This window comes from Vanacampus margaritifer, chromosome 13, assembly GCF_051991255.1.
Source record: "Vanacampus margaritifer isolate UIUO_Vmar chromosome 13, RoL_Vmar_1.0, whole genome shotgun sequence".
Taxonomy (NCBI): Eukaryota; Metazoa; Chordata; class Actinopteri; order Syngnathiformes; family Syngnathidae; genus Vanacampus; species Vanacampus margaritifer.
The window spans coordinates 3,123,391-3,143,766 of NC_135444.1; the positions used below are offsets into that span (position 1 = coordinate 3,123,391).

General features: G+C 39.0%; 1 protein-coding gene across 2 annotated transcripts in view; it reads left to right on the forward strand.

Annotated features, from left to right (window-relative positions):
* The first annotated feature begins 1,238 nt into the window (after nucleotides 1-1,238).
* LOC144062936 (ephrin type-B receptor 1-like) overlaps nucleotides 1,239-20,376 on the forward strand; it is a 139,687-nt gene continuing 120,549 nt past the window's right edge. For both annotated transcript variants that reach the window (XM_077584759.1, XM_077584760.1), the window contains exon 1: nucleotides 1,239-1,487. In XM_077584759.1, the coding sequence (XP_077440885.1) occupies nucleotides 1,373-1,487 (115 nt within the window). In that variant the 5' untranslated portion in view covers nucleotides 1,239-1,372. The remainder of the gene's footprint in view (nucleotides 1,488-20,376) is intronic.

The following is a 20,376-nucleotide window of genomic DNA, read 5'->3' on the forward strand; positions in this document are numbered from 1 at the left end:
TTATATATATACTTTTTTCTAATGACATGTTCAAATTTGCCATATGATCACATTTAGATTTCCAAATGAGAGGGGTAAAAAACGCGGAAGCAGAGGACAGCACCGTGCTTCCCCATTGCCATAGTGACTCGACGAATCGGGGCGCCATTGATGTGGACTTTTTAGTGTAGTGGCAATGCCAGATGAAACTACTCTGCCTTGATATAACTACCTCAAATCAGCTGTCCTGGATCTGAAAAGGCAGAGTTTCCTCTCTCAGTGTATGTCAAATCGCTGTTCAGGGTTAGGCTCAGCGTTTGTTGAACATGCTTTGTGAAATGGACGCCTGGTCTGTTTAGCGGCCGAACATTACTTGCTGCATCGATAGCTGTGTTTTTAGCCAGGGTAGTGAACTGCCTGCCTGCCTGGAGTCTAACAAATCTATAGTGTCACAATTTTTTTAAAAGCGGAGACCAATTGCCACCAAAATTCATACGCACATTTTTACGCTTGTTCACGGCAATGTGTAAAAGCAAAAATCATCAACAACAATAATCAGCACAATATTTTCGATAGTGTTTGTTCACCATAGGAGCTCACATTATGTCAATAAAATCCCCAATAATGTGCTAATTGCTTTTATATTTTCACAGGTTGAGGAGGACAAGCGTAAGAATGTGCAAATGCATGTTTTGATGACGATTGGTCACTTCCGTCTGACGTTGTTAGGGTGAGATGGGGGAGGGGGATGATGACCCAAAAAGTGGGTGGGACAAAATGTGTTAAATGTAGTTATATAAAACGCAATAAATCTCTACTGAGTTTTTCAGGTGGGTAAATTAGTACTGACGTAATTTTTACATACAGACGCATTATATAAGTGCCGATGTTCACCCTTTAACAATCAACATGATTATTATTATTATTATTATTATTATTATTATTATTATTATTATTATTATTATTATTATTATTATTATTATTATTATTAAAAACTAGGTGACAGGAATACTGAAATTCGAGATGATGACAGGTGCCGTGCCATTAGGTGCTGTTCTTCTGTTTGGCCGCTTGACGGCGCTCGGTTTACAAGGGCAACCATGCGAGAGCTGTCCATCGGGCTCGAAGTGTGGGTCAGACGCCAAAAGAAAGGTGATTGGTTAATGAGCCGCCGCCTCTTTCCCTGATTGGCCAGAAAAGTCTGGAGAGGCGGTAATGACAGAAGAGGGAGAGGAGAATTCTCACACCCTCCGTGAGCCGCGTGTGCGTGTGTGTGTGTGTGTGTGTGCGTGTGCTCTTCAGTGTCGGTCCAGCACAGTGCAACTGGCGCTTTGCTTTATCACGATGGAGATGTGAGTCCTCCAGTGGAACCCTAACAGTGCATCAGTGGGATATGGTTTGTGCTAGCCGGAGAATGGGAGAGGATAGACGGCTGCTCACCGGAGCTATGCTGGCCACTTTTACTGCGGTTCTTCTGTCTGGGATCACTTCAGTGTGCGCAGTGGAAGGTAGGTCTGCTGACACATTTTCTCTGTACTGTAATTAAAGGAGGATGAGTTGTCAGACACTTGAAATATGAAGATTTTTTTTTTGTCTTGTTATTTTGATGATGATTGATTGTTTTGACTTATTACTGTATAGAGCATTCCTAACATAGAAGGAGATGTCTCATTTTACTCTGAATGACAGTAAGTAAAGCATTAAAACCACCATGTAAAACTTTCTGTGGATTCGGCAATAATGTTAAATTTTTATTGAAGCATGCCGTAACAATTTAGTCAAATGTTCATGGGGCTTTGGGTTATATACGCCGGTTCGTCCCATATTTTTGTCCCTTCTAATAATGAATACACCTACTGGTCCCAACATTAGCTACACAATCTAATGACATCAAATTACAATAGTTTTTTCAAACATTCTTTCTTCATCATGATATGAATGCTCATATTTGACTTGACATGTCAAAGATGTATTAAATCAGTGTTTCTTATAGTAGGCCTATCTTATCTTGGATTGATGTAAAACTATACTACAGGTTCAAAGCGTAAGAGCAAGCAGGCATTGCTCATGTTTTTCTCTCTCATGTAGTGAAATAAAGTCAAATATGATCAAATCTTTTCATCCAATGCAGTGCAGGTGTGCCTAATATTAGGGACACAATCTTGCCTACACGTGATTCAAAAGCATCTGTGTAACTTGCAGCCTCTGTGATGTTGCAGCACATAACAAAAAATGAAATCAAAATTGTATTTAATAACATTTCATTTTTGACTTGGAATTTGCGTATGACTGGAGAATGCTTACAATTTTGTAGCTGCATGTAATCTTCAACTTCCAAAGGCTGCTAGATGCAATTTAAAATGACTGACTAATGAACTCTGATGAGTTTGAATGGTTGTTGGTTTATTACTGGATTCTAACCTTAATTAAGACAAAATGGAGTATAGTGTTGGCTGCAACCAGGAGTGGCATTGTTGACTCAATAGAAACTGGTTCAAGGCCCGAAGGTTGGGTTGTCATGGAGTTACCTGGTGTTTAATCAAGTCTTAAGAAATTGTGGTAAAATAGAGTACATTACATGATCCAGTCCTAACTACTTTACTTTGAAGTCAGAATAAGAACATGACATCCAGTGGCATAACACCATGCTGAGAGGCCCCGGTGCAAAAAAGAAAATTGGGCCCCCCATCGCCCCAATTTTTCCCCCATCCACCGACCTCACACGAGCGCTCCCGCGGACACACGCACGCACACACACATGCGCGCACACAGTCTTTGGAGAGAAATGCGACTTTTCACCAAGGACTTTTGCAGGGCCTCCAATTTTAATATTGTGACATCTTTATTGAACATTAAAAATAACACAAAAATATTCCAATATTATATTCTGTTTTACAATTTTTAAATCAGTTTGAACATGTGCAAAAGGCTCACTATGGCACCAAAAAACAATAAAGTAATTTGCCATAGATTTGAATCCCACTAACTGCACTTCATAACAAAAAATTATTTGTAGCTATACTCACTCATTAGAAGCTCATCTGCGCGCCGTGCTCAGCAAAGTCATTTACGACGCTCCTATAGGTCCAAAGCATTTGTCAGAAAAACACCTGTTTCTTTGTTTATTGTATCTGGAGAATGGTCCAGAGAGCCTGAGCCAAATGCGATATTAGCTTTTTGCATTCATTGTCAAATTCATCCCCTGAGGCTGCGTAGGCGGTGGGGACACGGGGAAACCGCCTTTTAAACGTTTTTTTTGTCTTTTCTTTTTTGCGCAACGCTTTAAAAAAAAAAAAATTGTTTGCAAAGCATGACAGCGACGGTGGCACACACACTAGCTACGACTTTTTTTTCCAACTCGCATCACGTCAAGACCCATCGTGACTGACAGATGCTGGAGTCATCGTACAGACACCGACATTGTATATACAAAATAACTCTGGCCATTTCTTTCTTTCTTTCTTTCTTTCAACCTTCTGTCATGGGTCCCTGCGCTGTCCCTGGGCCCCGGTTCAACGCAACGGCTGCACCGGCGATATTTACGCCACTGATGTCATCAGTTATTGCAAAGTTGTGCTCCAATCTACGTGCAGATTTTGGCTGTTTCACCACTTCTTCATAAATCAATATTCTGGTTAAAAAAGGAGTTCAGAACATTCAAAATTTATTCTATCTCAGACACATATTTCAAGTTTGATAATCACCAGTAATCCAGGAATAGTTATTCATAGCTTTTGTAGATTCTTGCTATCCACGGCAAGGTTTGGTCGCTAACACTGTTCTAATTCTTGCTTTCAACTTTCACCTTCCTTCTGTCCCTGTCCTCCAGACAATTTAGAAACAAAACAGCTGACAGAGATGAAACAATATGAACATTTCATATCACAATTATTGTGACCAAAATTTTCAGTTATTGGTATCGTTACAATACTACTAAAAGTAAACAACAAGCAAACAACCAAAATAAACACATGCAAGCTGTTGAAACCGTTATTTATTTCATTCATTCATATTCATTGATTTTGTTGTACAGGTATGTTTCCTCATTCCTTCCACCCAGCCATGAGAAATTATCTCCTTGCATCTTTCCTTCCTATCTGACACTCCATCTTCTTCTAGCATCTTCTGGTTTTTCCTCCTCTCCCTGCTGCTGTCTTAAAGAAAACTGTGAGATAAATCCTCAGTGGTGTTCTAATGGTGTGTGTAATGACAGACTCTGGCGAGGCGCCCCCATTAGGGGACATGTAAATGCATTGCAGGGCAGGTCTTTTTCCACTGAACAGAACACTGAGCTTGTGTGTAGGAGACGCAGGTAGGAGGATTAGAGGCAGAGGTGTCATGTAGGTGATGACTTGTTATGCCATTCCATGGGAGGTAGTTGCCTAATCAAACCTTCCAGCTAAACTGGAAGTTGCAATGCACTAGACCCATTAAGAGATTTGCTCCATTTGCTAACCTGTAGCAAGATTTTTGTACATAAATGTCAATAAATAAGGATACATGAGCTACCTCCGAGCCTCAGTTTTAGATGTTAGGACGTGCACCTTTGCCACAAAATATGACACAGTAACAAAGATGAGTCATTACATACTGCAGGGCACAAACGAGTAGGCCTGCACATTCTTAAGCTCCCAATGAATTATTTTGTTCTCTTTTTAACAATGCAACATTTTGAGCAGTAGGATGTTCTCCAGGGCCGCTTGTTAAAAATGATTGATCAGGATCTGGAATTTCTGTTTCTATTATGAAATATAGGACCGCAAAGCAAACAACCAAGAGTTGGCGATACAACAAGGATTTTATAAAACAAAGGGAGCACCATATTGCAAGCAAAAACAAGCAACAAATAAATAAAACAACAATGACAAAATTGTAAAAACAAACAAACAACTAAGTTACCAAACATGTACATAGATGGAGCACTACAGGGAGTGGACGCAACAAAACAAACTAAAGACTAAACTAAATACTTACATCACAACGAGGAAGAATGGCCAGAAAATTACACTAAAATGACTAGAAAGAAAACACAAGGCCATGGTGGTGAATATGTCACAGTTCGACATCTATCACATGTACACCCATGCTGATTGCAATAAAGAACAGGGGTGCACAGGAGGCTCCGCCCATCCCAGACAGTACTGGGGAGGGGGTCAACAACAGACCAGAGAAGATCACAATATCATGACAATTTGTGGGCTTACTTTGTTTCCAGTATTGCATTTCCTTTTTCCCCCTGCACATTTTGCGCAGATGTGCTTACATATGATGTCTTCGTCAGACCAATTAATGAGACTGCCATGCTACTGTATGTGGGCATGGTCACCACTTTAACTTCATTTAAAAGCATTAGAAGCATTGTGATCCAAAGCTGGAACTTTTATCCCATGCCTGAAAATTCATTTATTTAAATGTCTGCTATCATGTTGAAAAGTGACTTTGGCATGAGCCTTGCAAAGACACTGGATTGTTGGTTGTGGTCCAAAAACGAGAACAGGATCTCCTGTTGTTGGCAGAGCTAAAGTAAATTTTCATTTTCTCTTTGTCTGTTACAGGAATGTGTTTTACAGATTCATTGAGCGTTTGTATTTATGTTAGAAAGAATGCAACCCAAGTAAATAAAGAAATCATTAATGAGAATCGCTGTCATTTACAAAGACAATACAGACCTTGACCCGGAAAATATTATTGGCTCAACTAAACGTTGGGTTGTGCGGCTCAAATGTCTGAACCAAATATGCAATCAGCAAACAGTGTTGTCAGTGTAACCGCTGATTTGTGACAGTGTTGGCTGGCGAGTGGTTTAGGATTTCTATTTTTGTGAGATTCGTCCATGCACTAGTCTTGGATTCATCTAAAATGCTTGTTTTTGTTTTTAGCATGTAGCAGATTAAAAAACATGCACGCATGGGGAAAACATATAGTACAAACTCCACACAGGAGATCCTGGGCCAAGATTTTAACCCAGAAACTCTCAACAGTGAAATCACAACACAACAGGGCTGTCACATATTGAATGTATTCTATATGCATTATTCACTGTGGTCAAAATGTCTCCTGTTATTTTGAACCCTCATCCATACCTCATGGAGGTTTTCCAGGCAGGTTTTCAGATGCTGCATCGCACTGAATCAGCCATGTTACGAGTTTTGAATGGCATCCTTCTGGCTAATGACACAGGAGACTACAGTATGTGTCTTTTGTTCTGTCGGACCTGACTGCAGTGTTTGATATGGTGGACCAAAGTATTCTGTCGGCTCCTTTGCAATGGTTTAGAATGATCCTAACTGACAAACAGGAGTTTTTGTGTTAGCCTTAGTTGCTCTGAGTCCCGCTTTGCCCCATTGCCGTATGGTGTTCCACAGGGTTTCATTTTGGACCCCCGCTGTTTTTAGTGTATTTGCTGTCCCTCGGTTCCATTTTAGGAAAGCATGGCAAGTCCCACTGAGCAAAAAGGACAATTTCTCCTTGCTGCTTTTATTCTGTCTGGAGGAAGACAAGTCCTGGATGGCACTGAACTTTTTAAATTTCATTGAAAAGAAAACAGAATTTATGGTGGTTGGTCCCAGTAGACTTTATTTATCCCACCCTATTGGTTTGGGCCTTCTGGTGCCTAATCTAATCTAATCTAATCTAATCTAATCTAATCTAATCTAATCTAATCTAATCTAATCTAATCTAATCTAATCTAATCTAATATACCAAAGTGTTGTTTTCCTCATTCACCAATTTCTGAACATTCCTGCTCATTCTTGCTCTCCAAGCACCAGCCCCTCCCAACCCAAGAAAATACCTATGACGTTTATAAGTGAGGACCCACACGTGTACCTCCCCGTACATACACCTGTACCATACACCATACTAAATACACACCCACTCTCCAATCAGCTTGCGGATCGCCCCACAAGTATATTTGGGAAAGAGGCGATATGAGCGGCCACTTTGGCTCAGGCTGGAGCTCGGCTCTGAAATTAAAGCTCTGTGTGCTCGCCCGTACATGCGTGTCCGATGATGGTGCGCTCCGAGCGGCCGAGATGCCCCGCTCTTTTGAATTTTTTCAGGTGGTACTCTTGACAAACGTATGTAGGAAAGAGGCGCTATGGCGCGGCCACCCTAGTGACAGATCATCCACAGCAGCTGTTTGTTTGTGATCATCATTTCTCAGAGGACTGCCTGGTTAACCTTGGCCAGTACAAAAGTGGATTGACCAGGAGATTAAACCTTAAAACGTGTGCAATTCTCCCAGTCATCACTATAGAGAGGCGGAGCTGTAAGTAAATCAAATCGCTAATTAAAGGATGAAATAATATTAGAATAAAGCACGAACATTAGCTTTGTTGTCAAGCACGATATACCAGGCGTATTTTGTGGTATACAAAATAAACATACTTGTCACACACATTATCATGTGCGTGAATGAATAGTACATCAAGATTGCCACTTGACTCTGGTTCGAGGACGTGAGGTTCCACAATATGTTTTTCCACAGTTACTGGTTCGTGGGCGGTGTGGGGCGGTGCCAGCTGGCAAGGGTAATGTCATAAGAGGGGCGCGGCAGCCATAAGGGGAGAGGCGGGATTTTAGTGAACCAGGCGTTTTAGAAAAATAACAGATTTCATAATCGTGTATTCAAGGATCTTTTGTCGCTGCATCTTCCGGGTGGATCATATTAACGATTGGTTCTTGATCCTGTCAATCAATCTGCTGCAACAACTCGTGTGTGCTCGTTCCTAGCTGACCACCGATCCCACTGCATACTTTGAAAATAACTGAGAGCCGCAAGTGGACAGATGCAGAGACTGATGAAGATGAGCTTGCACGTTCCCGACGGGACTTACTTGAAAAAATCAAGTAAAGTTTCTAGTTTAACGCCTTGTAAAGTTTACTTACAATTCATTTTTATTTTATTTTTTTACATTCTTTTTTCTGGAGAGTTCAATTAATTTGGTAATTTTACCGATTTGACATGTCATCATCATTGCTCTCTATTTATTATTTTTATTTATTTTATTATTTATTTATTATTATTATTTTTATTTCATTTTATTTTTTTAATGATTTTTTATTTTGTATGTGGGTGTGTATGTGCATGTGCGTGCGTGTGAGCGTGTATTCATTAGTTCACCTAAAACCTATTAAAAAAATCCCATACCGTTCACCTAAACCGAACACTTCAGAATCCAGCCAGAATCGTGAGGCCGTCAGGAGACCCGAGGAAGGACCAAAGAAAAGAAAGAAAAGTAAAATCCAGCACCGACCAGACACCACCCATCGGGCCATCAACCAGAGTCCTTCATCAACCTCAGAAACATCTAAATTCCAACAAATCAGAATTCCAACAAATCAGGGAGACCTCAAGAGACCAAAGGAGAGACTGAGGAAAGGAAGGAAGGACAGACAAAGCAGAGTGAGATCCGCAGACACCAGCCTCCACCGATTCAACGACCAGAGGAAGAAGCAGATTGTGTCTGAGTTTCGATAGATGCTGGTGTGGTGGATCTGGCATGCATGAAAATCTCCACCAAAGAGGGGAGCCGTCGACCTCTTACTTACAATTTCTGAGCACATCAACCTTTACTAGACTTTTTTTTATATCACTCCATTTTTGCAGTGTAGGCGTTTGCCCCGGACAAGCAGGAGAGCTGGTAGGATGGTCTACCGCATGCACATTAAAAAAAAAAAAAGAAGAAGTGACAAACGGACATTTGGATTCAAATTTTTGAGAAGATCCTTGAATATCCTCGTACATGGCGCCACTCCACCCCTCCCCCACTCAAGAAACTGTGGCGTGTTCGCCCCGAACACTTGATAGAGCCCAGAAAAAGCCCAATAACTAAACATTTAAACATTTTTACCAAAGGATTCCAACGGGATCTTCATCGTCGCAATGGCAGGTGCAACAGTACAATAAGAGAAAATGAAAACATTATTTTTAGCAGGAGAGGAGGTCAGTCATATGTCAAAAACAATGTGACCCATTAAAAGATTTTTCCAGTAAAATAAGCATATCATATATGAAGACGATGTGTTGTGATTATGTTCAAAAATTGTGGTAAGGGGATCCCAGAAATAGCAGATTGGCATGACAGTCAGTATGAGAAAGAGTGTCATGTTGTAACTGCAATTGGAGACGCATTTGATGACGCAATTGAAGACTTGTTGTTGTTTTGAGCGATGGAAGTTCTTTGTTGAATGAGAAGGACGTTTATCAGTTCCATTTTTGTTCTTGAGTTTTTTTTTAAAAAAGGGGGTCCTTCAGCTCTGTGTTTGGCTGGCAACCCGTTCAGGTTGTACCCCGCCTACTGCCCGAAGCCAGCTGGATAGGCTCCAGTACCCTCACAACCCTTGTGAGGACAAGCGGTCAATGAAATGGATGGATGGATGAGTGGGTCCTTCAGCTCTTTTAGAACCCACATCAACTGCCAGAGATGCAGGGATTGATCATCGGAATTTGTTTTCCCAAGGTGCGACTCATTCTTTGTGGAACGATGGCCAGAAAAGGACACGTGCCTCCAATCTCCATTGAGTGATGTCCTCAGCGAGAGCAGCTCCATTGAATGATGTCCTCAGCTCGTCAGGTGGACACTGGAAGCAGGCCTCAGGTCGTTCCTGTTGGTGGGGTTTGAGTAGAAGGCGGACGCGGCAGGTCTGATAGGCAAGATGTGGAACCATGTGCCCCCCGTGAACTGGACCAGATTGACCTTTCCATCACCTCATCCGGGTGCAGAACATTTTCATTTAGTCACTAATAAACATACATATTCACATCCCTTCTTTTTGAAAGAGCATCTGGTAGTTTATTAGTTTGGAGTTAGTAAATGTTAGTGAAGTTCTGTAGGTCCGTCCTGGGGAAAAATTCTGTTTGTTGTGACATTCAATTAGAATCCAGCCTTTGGCTGAATTTAATGACCTAAGCACATTCATTAATGCTACAATGAAAATCTTATAGCCAATTCAAATCTGACGAGGCCAATTTTGTTTACAGCTTATAATGTAATGATTAATGAAATGTTTTACCATAATATTTACTGTTATAGATATGGCATGAATGTGCTTCCAGCCATAAAATAAATGCAACTATCACCAGCAAGTAAAATCATAAAATAACATCTGACCCCAGGGCCGTCACTAATAAGATATTCATGGGAGGATAAAATAGAACATATTCACCTTATTTTTGCCGTCTTTGCCAAAACTTACTCTCCTCCATGTCTGTAGGTCCAATCACCAATCATCAATTGTCCTCCTGTGAATTCATTCATTCTCACGGACTATATAATTATCACATTGAGACTAACTTATAATTCTATATTTATTTAATTCAACATGGACTGTTTGTGTCCTTCGCGACGATATACCCAGACCGACCAGTAATTCCCCCATCTGAAAAAGATCGACTCAGAGAATTTTTCAGACCGATAATAAAAGAACTGCAGCAGTAAATAAATTTTTGCTTTAAAAAGAGGTGGATTTTTACATTTAACCAGTAAATTCGCCAATGCGTCCCAAGCAATTGTTTAAATTTCAAAAGAGAATTTGGGATAATATTAGAAGGACAAATTTAACAAGCAAATACACAAAGTCGCCCTTCATTTATCATTAATTTTGCGGCACCCAAACGGAGTGGGGTATTAATTTTACAGGCCCACATCTGTTGGGTCAATAGACCACAGTGCCGCAGTTTAGTTTAGTTTTGTAGTTTTAACATGTCACCATCAAGCTTGCTAGTCCCCCTTGTTGATGTTGGTCTAACAGCTGACTGTTGTAAAATAGTCATAGATACTAACAAATCAGATTAAATCAAAATAGGCATCAAGAGTTTTAAAATATAATAAATCTGTGTGTATAGAGTGTTGCCAATCAGTTGCTTCTGTGCACGCAATGTTTTACTGTATATGTCATCACCTTACACCTGTCAAAAAATAGAGTGCAGTGTAAACAGTCAGATACCGCATCACATGGTCTGAGATCACTAATTCAAGGAAACATTCTTGGTGGGGGCGGAGTCACCAGCGCAGTGGAGCAGTTTTTTTAGGGATTCACAGGACAGTTCGGGACGCAGGAATGCACGTAAGGAAGTCTGTGCGGAGCACTGTGTATATTGGAGCAGTTTTTTCATTTAAGACTTTTGCATGTGAGTTCAGGGTGCAGTCATTGCGGAAACTGTCCACCAGGTGGCGCCAGGAACTGTTGCTGTTCGTCAGGTGACGGCCGGGACTGTTGTTGTCCAGCAGGGAGCGGCAGGTAGTGCTGATTAGGGGAAAAGGCAGATATTGTTTGTGATGATGCCCGCGTACGTAAGCCACGCCCCCTCTGCTGTCCGCGGCCTCTGCTCCAGATGCTACGTGACTGCTGTCGGCATCCATTTACAGTCATTTGTCCAGTAGCCGGTTGACCTCATTTTGAAACAATGATCTTGATTAATGAACGGCACTTGACTGAAACATAATAAAATCTGCCCCAACATTATTAGGTGATGACATGTCAGTAAAAAGTCGGAAGAACAAAATCCTCCTTTATTTTAATAAAAAAAATATATATATATTTTTTAAAAAAGTAATAATTTTTTTTAAATAAAAAAATAATAAAAAATTAAAAATTAAAAATAAATAAAAATAATTAATTTAAAAAAATATATAATAAAAAATAAAAAGTAATCAAAACAATAAAAGTTTATAATTAAATAATTGCTAATTATAATTCAGTATCGTTATGTTTTACAATATTTAATTTAATATGTTTTGCATACCTTCATAAATAATACTTAAGATGAGATAGGATGGCTTTGCTCTAACAATTTACAAATATAATACAGAGTCAATTGGCAAGTGTCTAGTTTTCAATTAATATTTCACAAGAGTACCCCTTTGTCAGCTTTTGGTCAAACATCAAGTCAGAGATTATTTTTTAATTACATATCACCTCAAATTATGTCAAAAATGTGACATGGAATGGTCTGTCCAGTCTCTGGGACTCGCATGCAAAATGGTCGATTCCAAATTCTGAAATGGGACTTCAGGCAGAAATTTACAGGTTAAATATATACAGGAATAATTAAAAATTATTTTTCTACTTACAAGCATGGGAAAGGCCCCTTTTTAAATTGTAATTATCAAAGGAAGGAAGTCTCCTTTTACATACAAATAACACATTACTTTCCCCCCAGGATGGGAATAGGGCACTTGTCGATAATGGCCCTCAAAATGGCTGACACCAGATTCTGGAAAGAGATTCAAGATTAGGCTGTTGGCAATTTAATTTGGAAAAAGGGTGACATCTGGCAGTCAGTTAGAGCCATAGCAACTATAATCTTCAAAGTGATTCACCTAATGAATTTATATTCCAATATCACAGCAATACATTCAGTCTTACAGGTGTGTATGTGTAATAAACGTGAGGTTATGGCCACAATTTATGTAATGTCGTCTAATTATTTAATGTAGGCACTGACGTTCGCGGACTGTACAACAGAGTTGCGTTGGAGATTTTTATTAGTAATATTACCGTCCCAATCAATTTATCCCGTTCAGCGTTTACTAAACGGTTTCATTTATTTTATTACGTAATTGTCATTTACAGCTGTTTTTATTTGCAAAGCGAGAAAATAGAAAATAGAAAGCTATTTACTTAAACACATCAAAATCATACGCGCTGTCTTTACGAAACCATCGAAAGTCAACATTTCAGCATTAATCATCATTTAATACACTTTTCTTAAAGTTACGTCCGGGATTTTCCTCTATATAAAAAATACATATATTTATAACACTTTTTAACCAGCGATCGGCGTCTACGCACATACACAGTTAAACTGCCGCCTTTAAAACCCTCAAACAAATCCCAGATCTTATTGGAGTAAACTAACCTTTTCCACAATAAATTTAAGTCCCGTCGTTCAATATTAAATACATTTCACCTCATTATTTAACGATCAACGGCCGATTTCAAACCCCGGAAGCTTCTCAAGTCGTCTAGCGGAAGTACTATCAGGTCACCCATTTGGTTTTTCAGATTAAAAGCGCACCCGTAATTTATATTAAACATCAACCTGTCCAGTTTTTACTATATTAAAGTTATATAAATAGTTATAACTTCACAGAAATACCCAAAGCTAGCATTCTAGCATTATTCATCATTTTATCCACGAATCCACGATCATGTTTCACTTTTCTTCCACTCGAAGAAATTACAGATGTGTCTCGTATGAGTTCGTCCAGCGCATGACGTTTTTACATATGCAAGTTCAACGGCTTTCATCAATGATATTAAATTACCGTAGATTATAACGGTGGGAAAAACCTTTTTCACAGCAACTGTACATCCACTCGTTTAATTAGTCTTTAATTTCACGTCTTTTTCCGTAGGCATGGCTCCGACAGCTACTGCGCATGCGTTAGCAACTTTATGTTTTTTTTTTCATGTAGTTAAACTGCATTCGGGTCTTAATATATTATATTATAGTCATTATTATATTTAAGTCGTATTAATAGTTATAAATGCAGTGACGTCTCACTTATAATACACTATTATTAGTCAACAAAATAGCTCATCGCGCCCCCGTAAAAAAAATAAATGACGTCAGACAATTGTACTAGACAAACATGGAATACACACAAACAAATATCATGATCTCCTCTCAAAATAATAAATACTGCTTTAAGTCAATCATGAAGTAGTCTATCGGCTGCTTTCAGCCTGTCTATTCACAACTATTAGAATCAATTGTGTAGCATGGCCCTCGTAATAAAAAAATACTGCTTTAAGTCAATCATGAAGCAGTCTATCGGCTCCTTCGTAGCGAAACTTTCTCAAATTCATACGCCTACTTCAGCCTGTCTGTCCACAATTATTCGATTCAATTGTGCAGAAAACTCTCGTAATGTTACGTACCAATCTCTGGTAATATATCCTCATCTGCGCTGTGACAAAATCCGTTATTCAAGGAACTTATTATGATTACCTAACAGCGGGCGTACTCTCCGCTGTGTCAATTCATAATATTCATCTCTAATTCATCCAAGAATCTAGCGACATTCATTTTATGCCTGACTACATTTCAGCGCAATGCCCAACAACGTGACGGCATTTCCGTAGACAATGCTTCCGCCACAACGTACGTGTACAGTTCAAATACCGTGGTAAAATCCGAAATCTGGGACTTCGCGTCCAACCAAACGACTTCAAAATTTATCACTATTTTTCTCACATAAATTCCATCTCCAATATAATTTTGCAAGACGAATTTACCAGCCGCAGCGCTCTCAGACAGACAGAATTCCTAAAACGTGGATAAAGTGTCCACTTACCGTAATTAATAAGGCCCTGGAATTCTACCCATCCGTGAACGCCTCGCTTGCAAAACGTCGTTTTTCGTCCGGGTCACCATTTGATAGAGGCTAATTATTTGTCCTCTTTTGCGTGTTCCAAAAACTTGAAGATAGACTTCTTGTGAGAAAAACTCCTTGCAAGATGATTTATTACAGAGAATTCTCCGGTCACAAAACAATGAACATCACGTAAAAGGTGGAATTCCAGGGTGCGTGTGTGCCCCCTCTTTTGCGGAATACAGCTTTTAAAGAATCCAAATCAGTAAGAGAACGCCTATTCTCCTCCCATCATGAATAAGTAAAACAGATTGGTTCTCACACAATATGTTACATAATATTATTTTCGTACACAGTCCGCAGCTGTGTTCATCTTTTTAGACAAAATATACTCTCAGGGTACTTTTCGTACTTTTTTCCCAAAACAATATCTCACAAACAAATTGAACTGGATTTAGAGTGGCCATGAGTGATGGTGCTCTCAGGGTATGTGTGTGGCAAAATCTGTTCTCACGAAGAGAATGTGTGTGTGCAAAACACTGAGAAGGAATTTTTAGACAAAAACAAGGTTAAGGTCAAATTATACTGAGTTCAACACTATTTCACCTACTCTACACATCTATAAAACATTTCAACATGGTTAATATATGAAATAAAGAATTAAAAATGTTAATAATGTCTAACACACTCCACACTGAAGGGAAGATACAATCTGTTAGGCACACTTGGAGTAAAAAAGTCAGTGCAGTATGTACTCATTTGGGCATTGGTGGAGCATGCATGATGTAGAAAAAGCTTTAATATGACCTTTTTGAACAGCACATTGCACCTTTAAATACAACAGATGCTTTATTTTTTTTGTGTGTACATACAATCTGAGAAGAGTTTCAAAATCCTTTGTGTGTTGTAGACTCAGGTTGAAGTGGCCTTTCAGAGCGGACTTTGCATTTGGACAGATTTTCATTTTTTTGTAAATCCTGTCACATTGCTAGTAATAGGTGTCATTATGGTGGCACTCGCGGTGCTCTATGATTTACAGTGAGTAGTAAGAATCATGTCTATACCGTATGACATTAAATAACATGTTGGAGTGAAAGTGCACTTTTTTTTTTAACAACGCCTCGGTAGTGCCTAGTCTCCTGGCAATGTCTGGACAATGTCAAAAATGTTTCTTATTGAGCCCACTTTATGATACTCCCAACTTATTTTGCATGACATTCATGGGAATTTCCTTTTTTTTGTGGGTCCTCAATACATAACGCTGGTACATGTATTCCGTTACTCCCCTAGCCTGTTATGAATAACCAGTAAAGTCAGCCGTTTAATGTGTGGTGGAGTTAAAACAGGTGTTGTAAGGTACTGTCCTGTAGCCAGGAGTGGGCTACTGACGAGGGAAGCAGAGAGAGCAGCAGCCACTGAAATGTGCTCCACACAGTACTCACTGTAAGTAATCTCACCCTAATCAACATATTCACTCAGCCAGCGACATAGCACCTCCAAGAGGACCTCAGGGGCCATGACAAAAGCAAGGCCCATATACATACTGTATAGTGACGAGATGTTCCCTCGTATGGCACATACATTCTTGCATACTTTGCAGCATGCTCTGCCAGCTCATGTTTTAAAGATGCTGTTTCTATATTCATGCTGTGACATGTTATCAGTGTGACAGACAGATAGTTGAACTGGGGAAAGTGGTAGCTTGAAAAATCCTTCACATGAGCCCTGAAGCTTTTATTCCAGTGGGCCAGATGCAGTCTGCTTTCCAAGGACTTCACTATTAAATATTCCTTTCCTTCCTGCATGTTGAGTATATTTGTTTGTGTTTTCACATCAGGTACTTAAACCCCTGAAGGAATATTTACTTAAAGATTAGATACTTGAAGCTTATCATGGGAATCAAAATGTGTCTTGTATTAGACAAAGTAGTCAATTATAAAAAAAAAACATAATAATAATAATAATTGCGTCACACAAGACACCTTCATTGTTAACTGTGATGTGATTAATGAGTTCTAGTTGTGTGAAAATGTTTCCTTAACTATGAATTTTCACATCTTTGTTGTGAATTTTCACACAACTGAACAACTTTTTCATGGCACTCTACAACTGATGATTCATGTCAGTTACTGCACAATTTCAGAAATTCACAAAAATATTTTAATAGTTTCCAAAACATACAATTACAATTACAAACGTAAAAGCACATCACAAAAAGAGGACAGCCTAGTACAAAGCAATATAAAATACAATGCCATAAAACAAAAACATATATTTATACTGTGCATATAGACAAACGTGTAAAATATATGTATATACAGCATAAATATAAGAGCAATAAGGCAAAACAAAAACAAAAAAAGGAATAGAATACAATAAAATGTAGTAAAATACATTAAAAATCTATTAGTTCTAGAAAGCCTTGTTAAAAAGGAAAGTTTTTAAATGTCTCTACACAATCCAGGGAACGCAGAGTGAGAGGGAGTTCATTCCAGAGAGGTGGAGCTACTGCTTTAAAAGATCTGTCCCCTCGCGTTTTATAACACGTCCGAGGGACCACAAGCAGGTTCTGGTTTGCCGACCTCAGGCTCCGTGCAAATGTGTATGGCTGGATTAGGTCAGTAAGGTAACATGGAGCCTGTCCATGCAGAGCCCTGAAAGTCAAGACCAGGATTTTACAATGCATTCTAAAAGTAACAGGGAGCCAATGCAGTGACTTCAAGATCGGCGTGATATGGGCTCTCCTGTTGGTGCGTGTCAAGAGCCTCACAGCAGAGTTTTGCACGTACTGTAACCTGGTCAGCTCCTGGCAAGTGTTAGTGCGATAAATGAGCAGACGAAGAAAAGGAGTTTAATGGATTCGTGGAAATTTTGTGTTAGTTGTCCTGTTGAAACTTGGCCAATTTGTCATGGCAAATGCGATGGCTTGGCCATACCACCGGTAGGGATACTGTGGGTGCAACTGAATGGTGCATCACCCAACATTTCAACAAGCTTTATGTGCAGTAACTTCATTGGGATTTCAGTCACACTATATTGTACTTGAGATCTTTATAAGTCATTGAAGGATTCACAATAGTAACCATTTCTTTATGTGCTGCTTATGAGTGGGCCCACTGCCAGCCTCTTTAGGACTTATGTCGTGGGCATATGGTCTCACAGAGCGCCATGCTGGATGATGACGCCTGTGTCAGCAAAAGGAAAGGAAATGTGAAATGAGGACAAAACGGGTGTTGGATGTGAAAAGCATTTCTTTGCTGAACGGTGTCTGTCAAAGTTATGAGTAAAATAAGAAAAAAATACAGAGAACAAATAATGTTAATTTAAATACTTAAAAAACAAAAAAGAAGTTATCAACAATTACATAGTGTGGTGTATTGTGGTGCTGTATTTCATATGCTCATATACAATTTTTATTAATGGTTTAATTAATCATTGACATTAATTAAATAAAGTTTTTCCTGCTTATATTGACACACAACGTTAAAGTTTCAGTGGCTTGCTATAATCTTATATATAGCCTAAATTTCATGAATGAAGGTGTCTGGGGTGCTCTGGGACACATTTTAATAGGTTGCTATTAAACAATATAATCAACACGCCGAAAGCAGTACCAGACTGATATTGTGGAGAACTCCTTTGAGTGATTCACATTATCAATCTGCCCAGATTAATGTCACACACGTAGAGCGTGGCAACGAGCTGTCGCGGCTTGCGAAATTCACAAAAATATCAGATTTTTACAAGACCGTTTCATTGTATTTTTACCAAAGCAACCAGTGAATCATATTATTAGTATTTGCACTATTTCTTAAAAAATGCTTTTAGAGTGATTTTTGTCTCATGTCCGTTTCATTTTAAGCCTTTGCCTCATTTTTTTTATGAACACTTAGGCTTACTACACAAATGTAATTTCATGTTGGTCATGACGGTTGCATTTGGAAAGCTAATTGTTTTGTTTTGTTTTCATTTAGGTGAGAAAAATGTGAGAAACACAGGTATGGACCACCATCGTAGTCCATTTGGGGTCAATATGACTGACAGAAATGCACTTCTCCTAATTCTTACAAGGCACTGTAATAATGATTTATAAGTGGTTATTTTAGGATAGTTATACAACTTATTTCTGCTGATTTCTGCAGCTGTTCATCTTCTCTTGTTTACATGCACCAAAACCAGGGCAGCATTGACAGTCAGGGGAATGAGCGTGAACATTTTACTTTGGCAGCTCTTCTCAGCATGGCAGTTGAGATGTCAAATTTCCATCAAAGGTGCACGAAAATAGGTCAGAATGGAAGATTCATGAAAAGACAAATGCACAAGTACTTATGTTTTGGAAGTTTAAACTGAAATGTACATTTATGTTTGAACTTGCCCTGCTGAAAATGTTTCCAGACAAGAAAATACAGTTTGCTGCTATGCAAAATCTGGATTTAAGAAATACAAAAGTGATTTTATAAAATAGGAAAGCAATTGGTCGTTTGTTATTAAGTGAACTAAGAGTATTTTCTATTTTCCATTCAAAATTGCTCTTTAAAGATCCAGTGTGTAGAATTTAGTGCCTCCTGGTGGTGAATTAATAGAATGCAACAATTTTAGAAGGATGCGAACTACCGTGCCTATCACCAGTTACTAACAATTATTATTTGGAGTGAGCGAGGGAGCGAGCAAGCCAGTGTGCAGGACCTAGCGTGAGCAGCGAGCAAAATTGGCCAGCAAGAATTCACTGAAGCGGCTAACAAGAGTGGCTAGCAAGAACTAGCTGGAGCGGCTAACAAGAGCTGCTAGCGGGAAACGCTAGCAAAAGCTAGTGAGAGCAAAACAGATGTAGACAAGCGGCGGTCGATCGTTGGGTCCAACATGAGCTGCAACTACCACCAGAGGCTAACTACGTTTGCGAAGTTCTTCTCCTTTGTATCAGAAAGATGGCGGTGAAGCATGTCAGCCTCCTGTAAGCCGCGCCGCCACCTATATAATATAATTAGCCATAACTCAACCTACGATTACATTTAAAAAAATCAAGATTGATGTGATATAATTTATTTATTTTTGCCTTTTATTAAAATTAATAGTGGGCTTTTAAGATGAATGAATTATGAGTTCACCACTAGATAGCACTAAATAATACTAAACTGTCCCTTTAAAACTATTAAAAATATATTTTACCTGAATATTTGATTATTTGATATCATTTTCAGTAGGATACTCAAATGCTAAAATATGCAGCCCTACAACTCCCCGTTGTGTCATATTTTTATTATTTAATAAAATCCTTGTTTGGGGTCCCTGTGATTAACCAACAAGAAATTACTCCCCAAGATTACAAAGTTGCTCCTCAAATTTAGCAGAACTGCTCTTTAAAAAAGGCCTTTGTTAAAGGAGCAATCCGTCCCTGAAATCATTTTGCCATATGAAATATAAACTCAAAAGCATGCATTTACATTGTGTAGTCTTGCCTCCCTTTTGGCCTTCCTAGAAACTCCTCCAATAATACATTATGTCATCCTGCAGCATTTCAGCCTTCACGTTGGCATGCCCAAGCTTCATACGGTGCAAGCATGTGTTTCCTCATCTTCCCTGTTGCACCCCCTGAGATAGCACAGTGTCTCAGTGAGCTGCCGGATGTCTCTAAGACTGGTGGCAGTGAAACATCTGCCACAAATTGACCCTCTGATAGATAGAAGCTGTCAGGGGAGCTGAAGAAGATTCATGATGGCGTCTCTCTGTTTTCTCTACATTAACATACATCCTTCTTGATCTTTTGTTGAGGAAACTAAGCGACAAAAATGCTGAAATTTAATTATATGATAAACAAGACTAATTAATAGAAAAAAATTGTGAATTAGTTGCTGATCTAAGATTTTTTTTTAATGAATTTTTCAACAAACTATTTACAATTGCACTCATTTGGCATGTATTTTCTTGATCTTGTCTGTAGGCCTACATCTACCCAAGCGATCTGTATCCGCTACATGATGCAAAATGATGTAGATACAACTGTGTGATTACTTATGATGAGAATCCTACTAGAAGAAAAAGGTACAATAGCATTTAATTTTGGGTTAGTTGGACC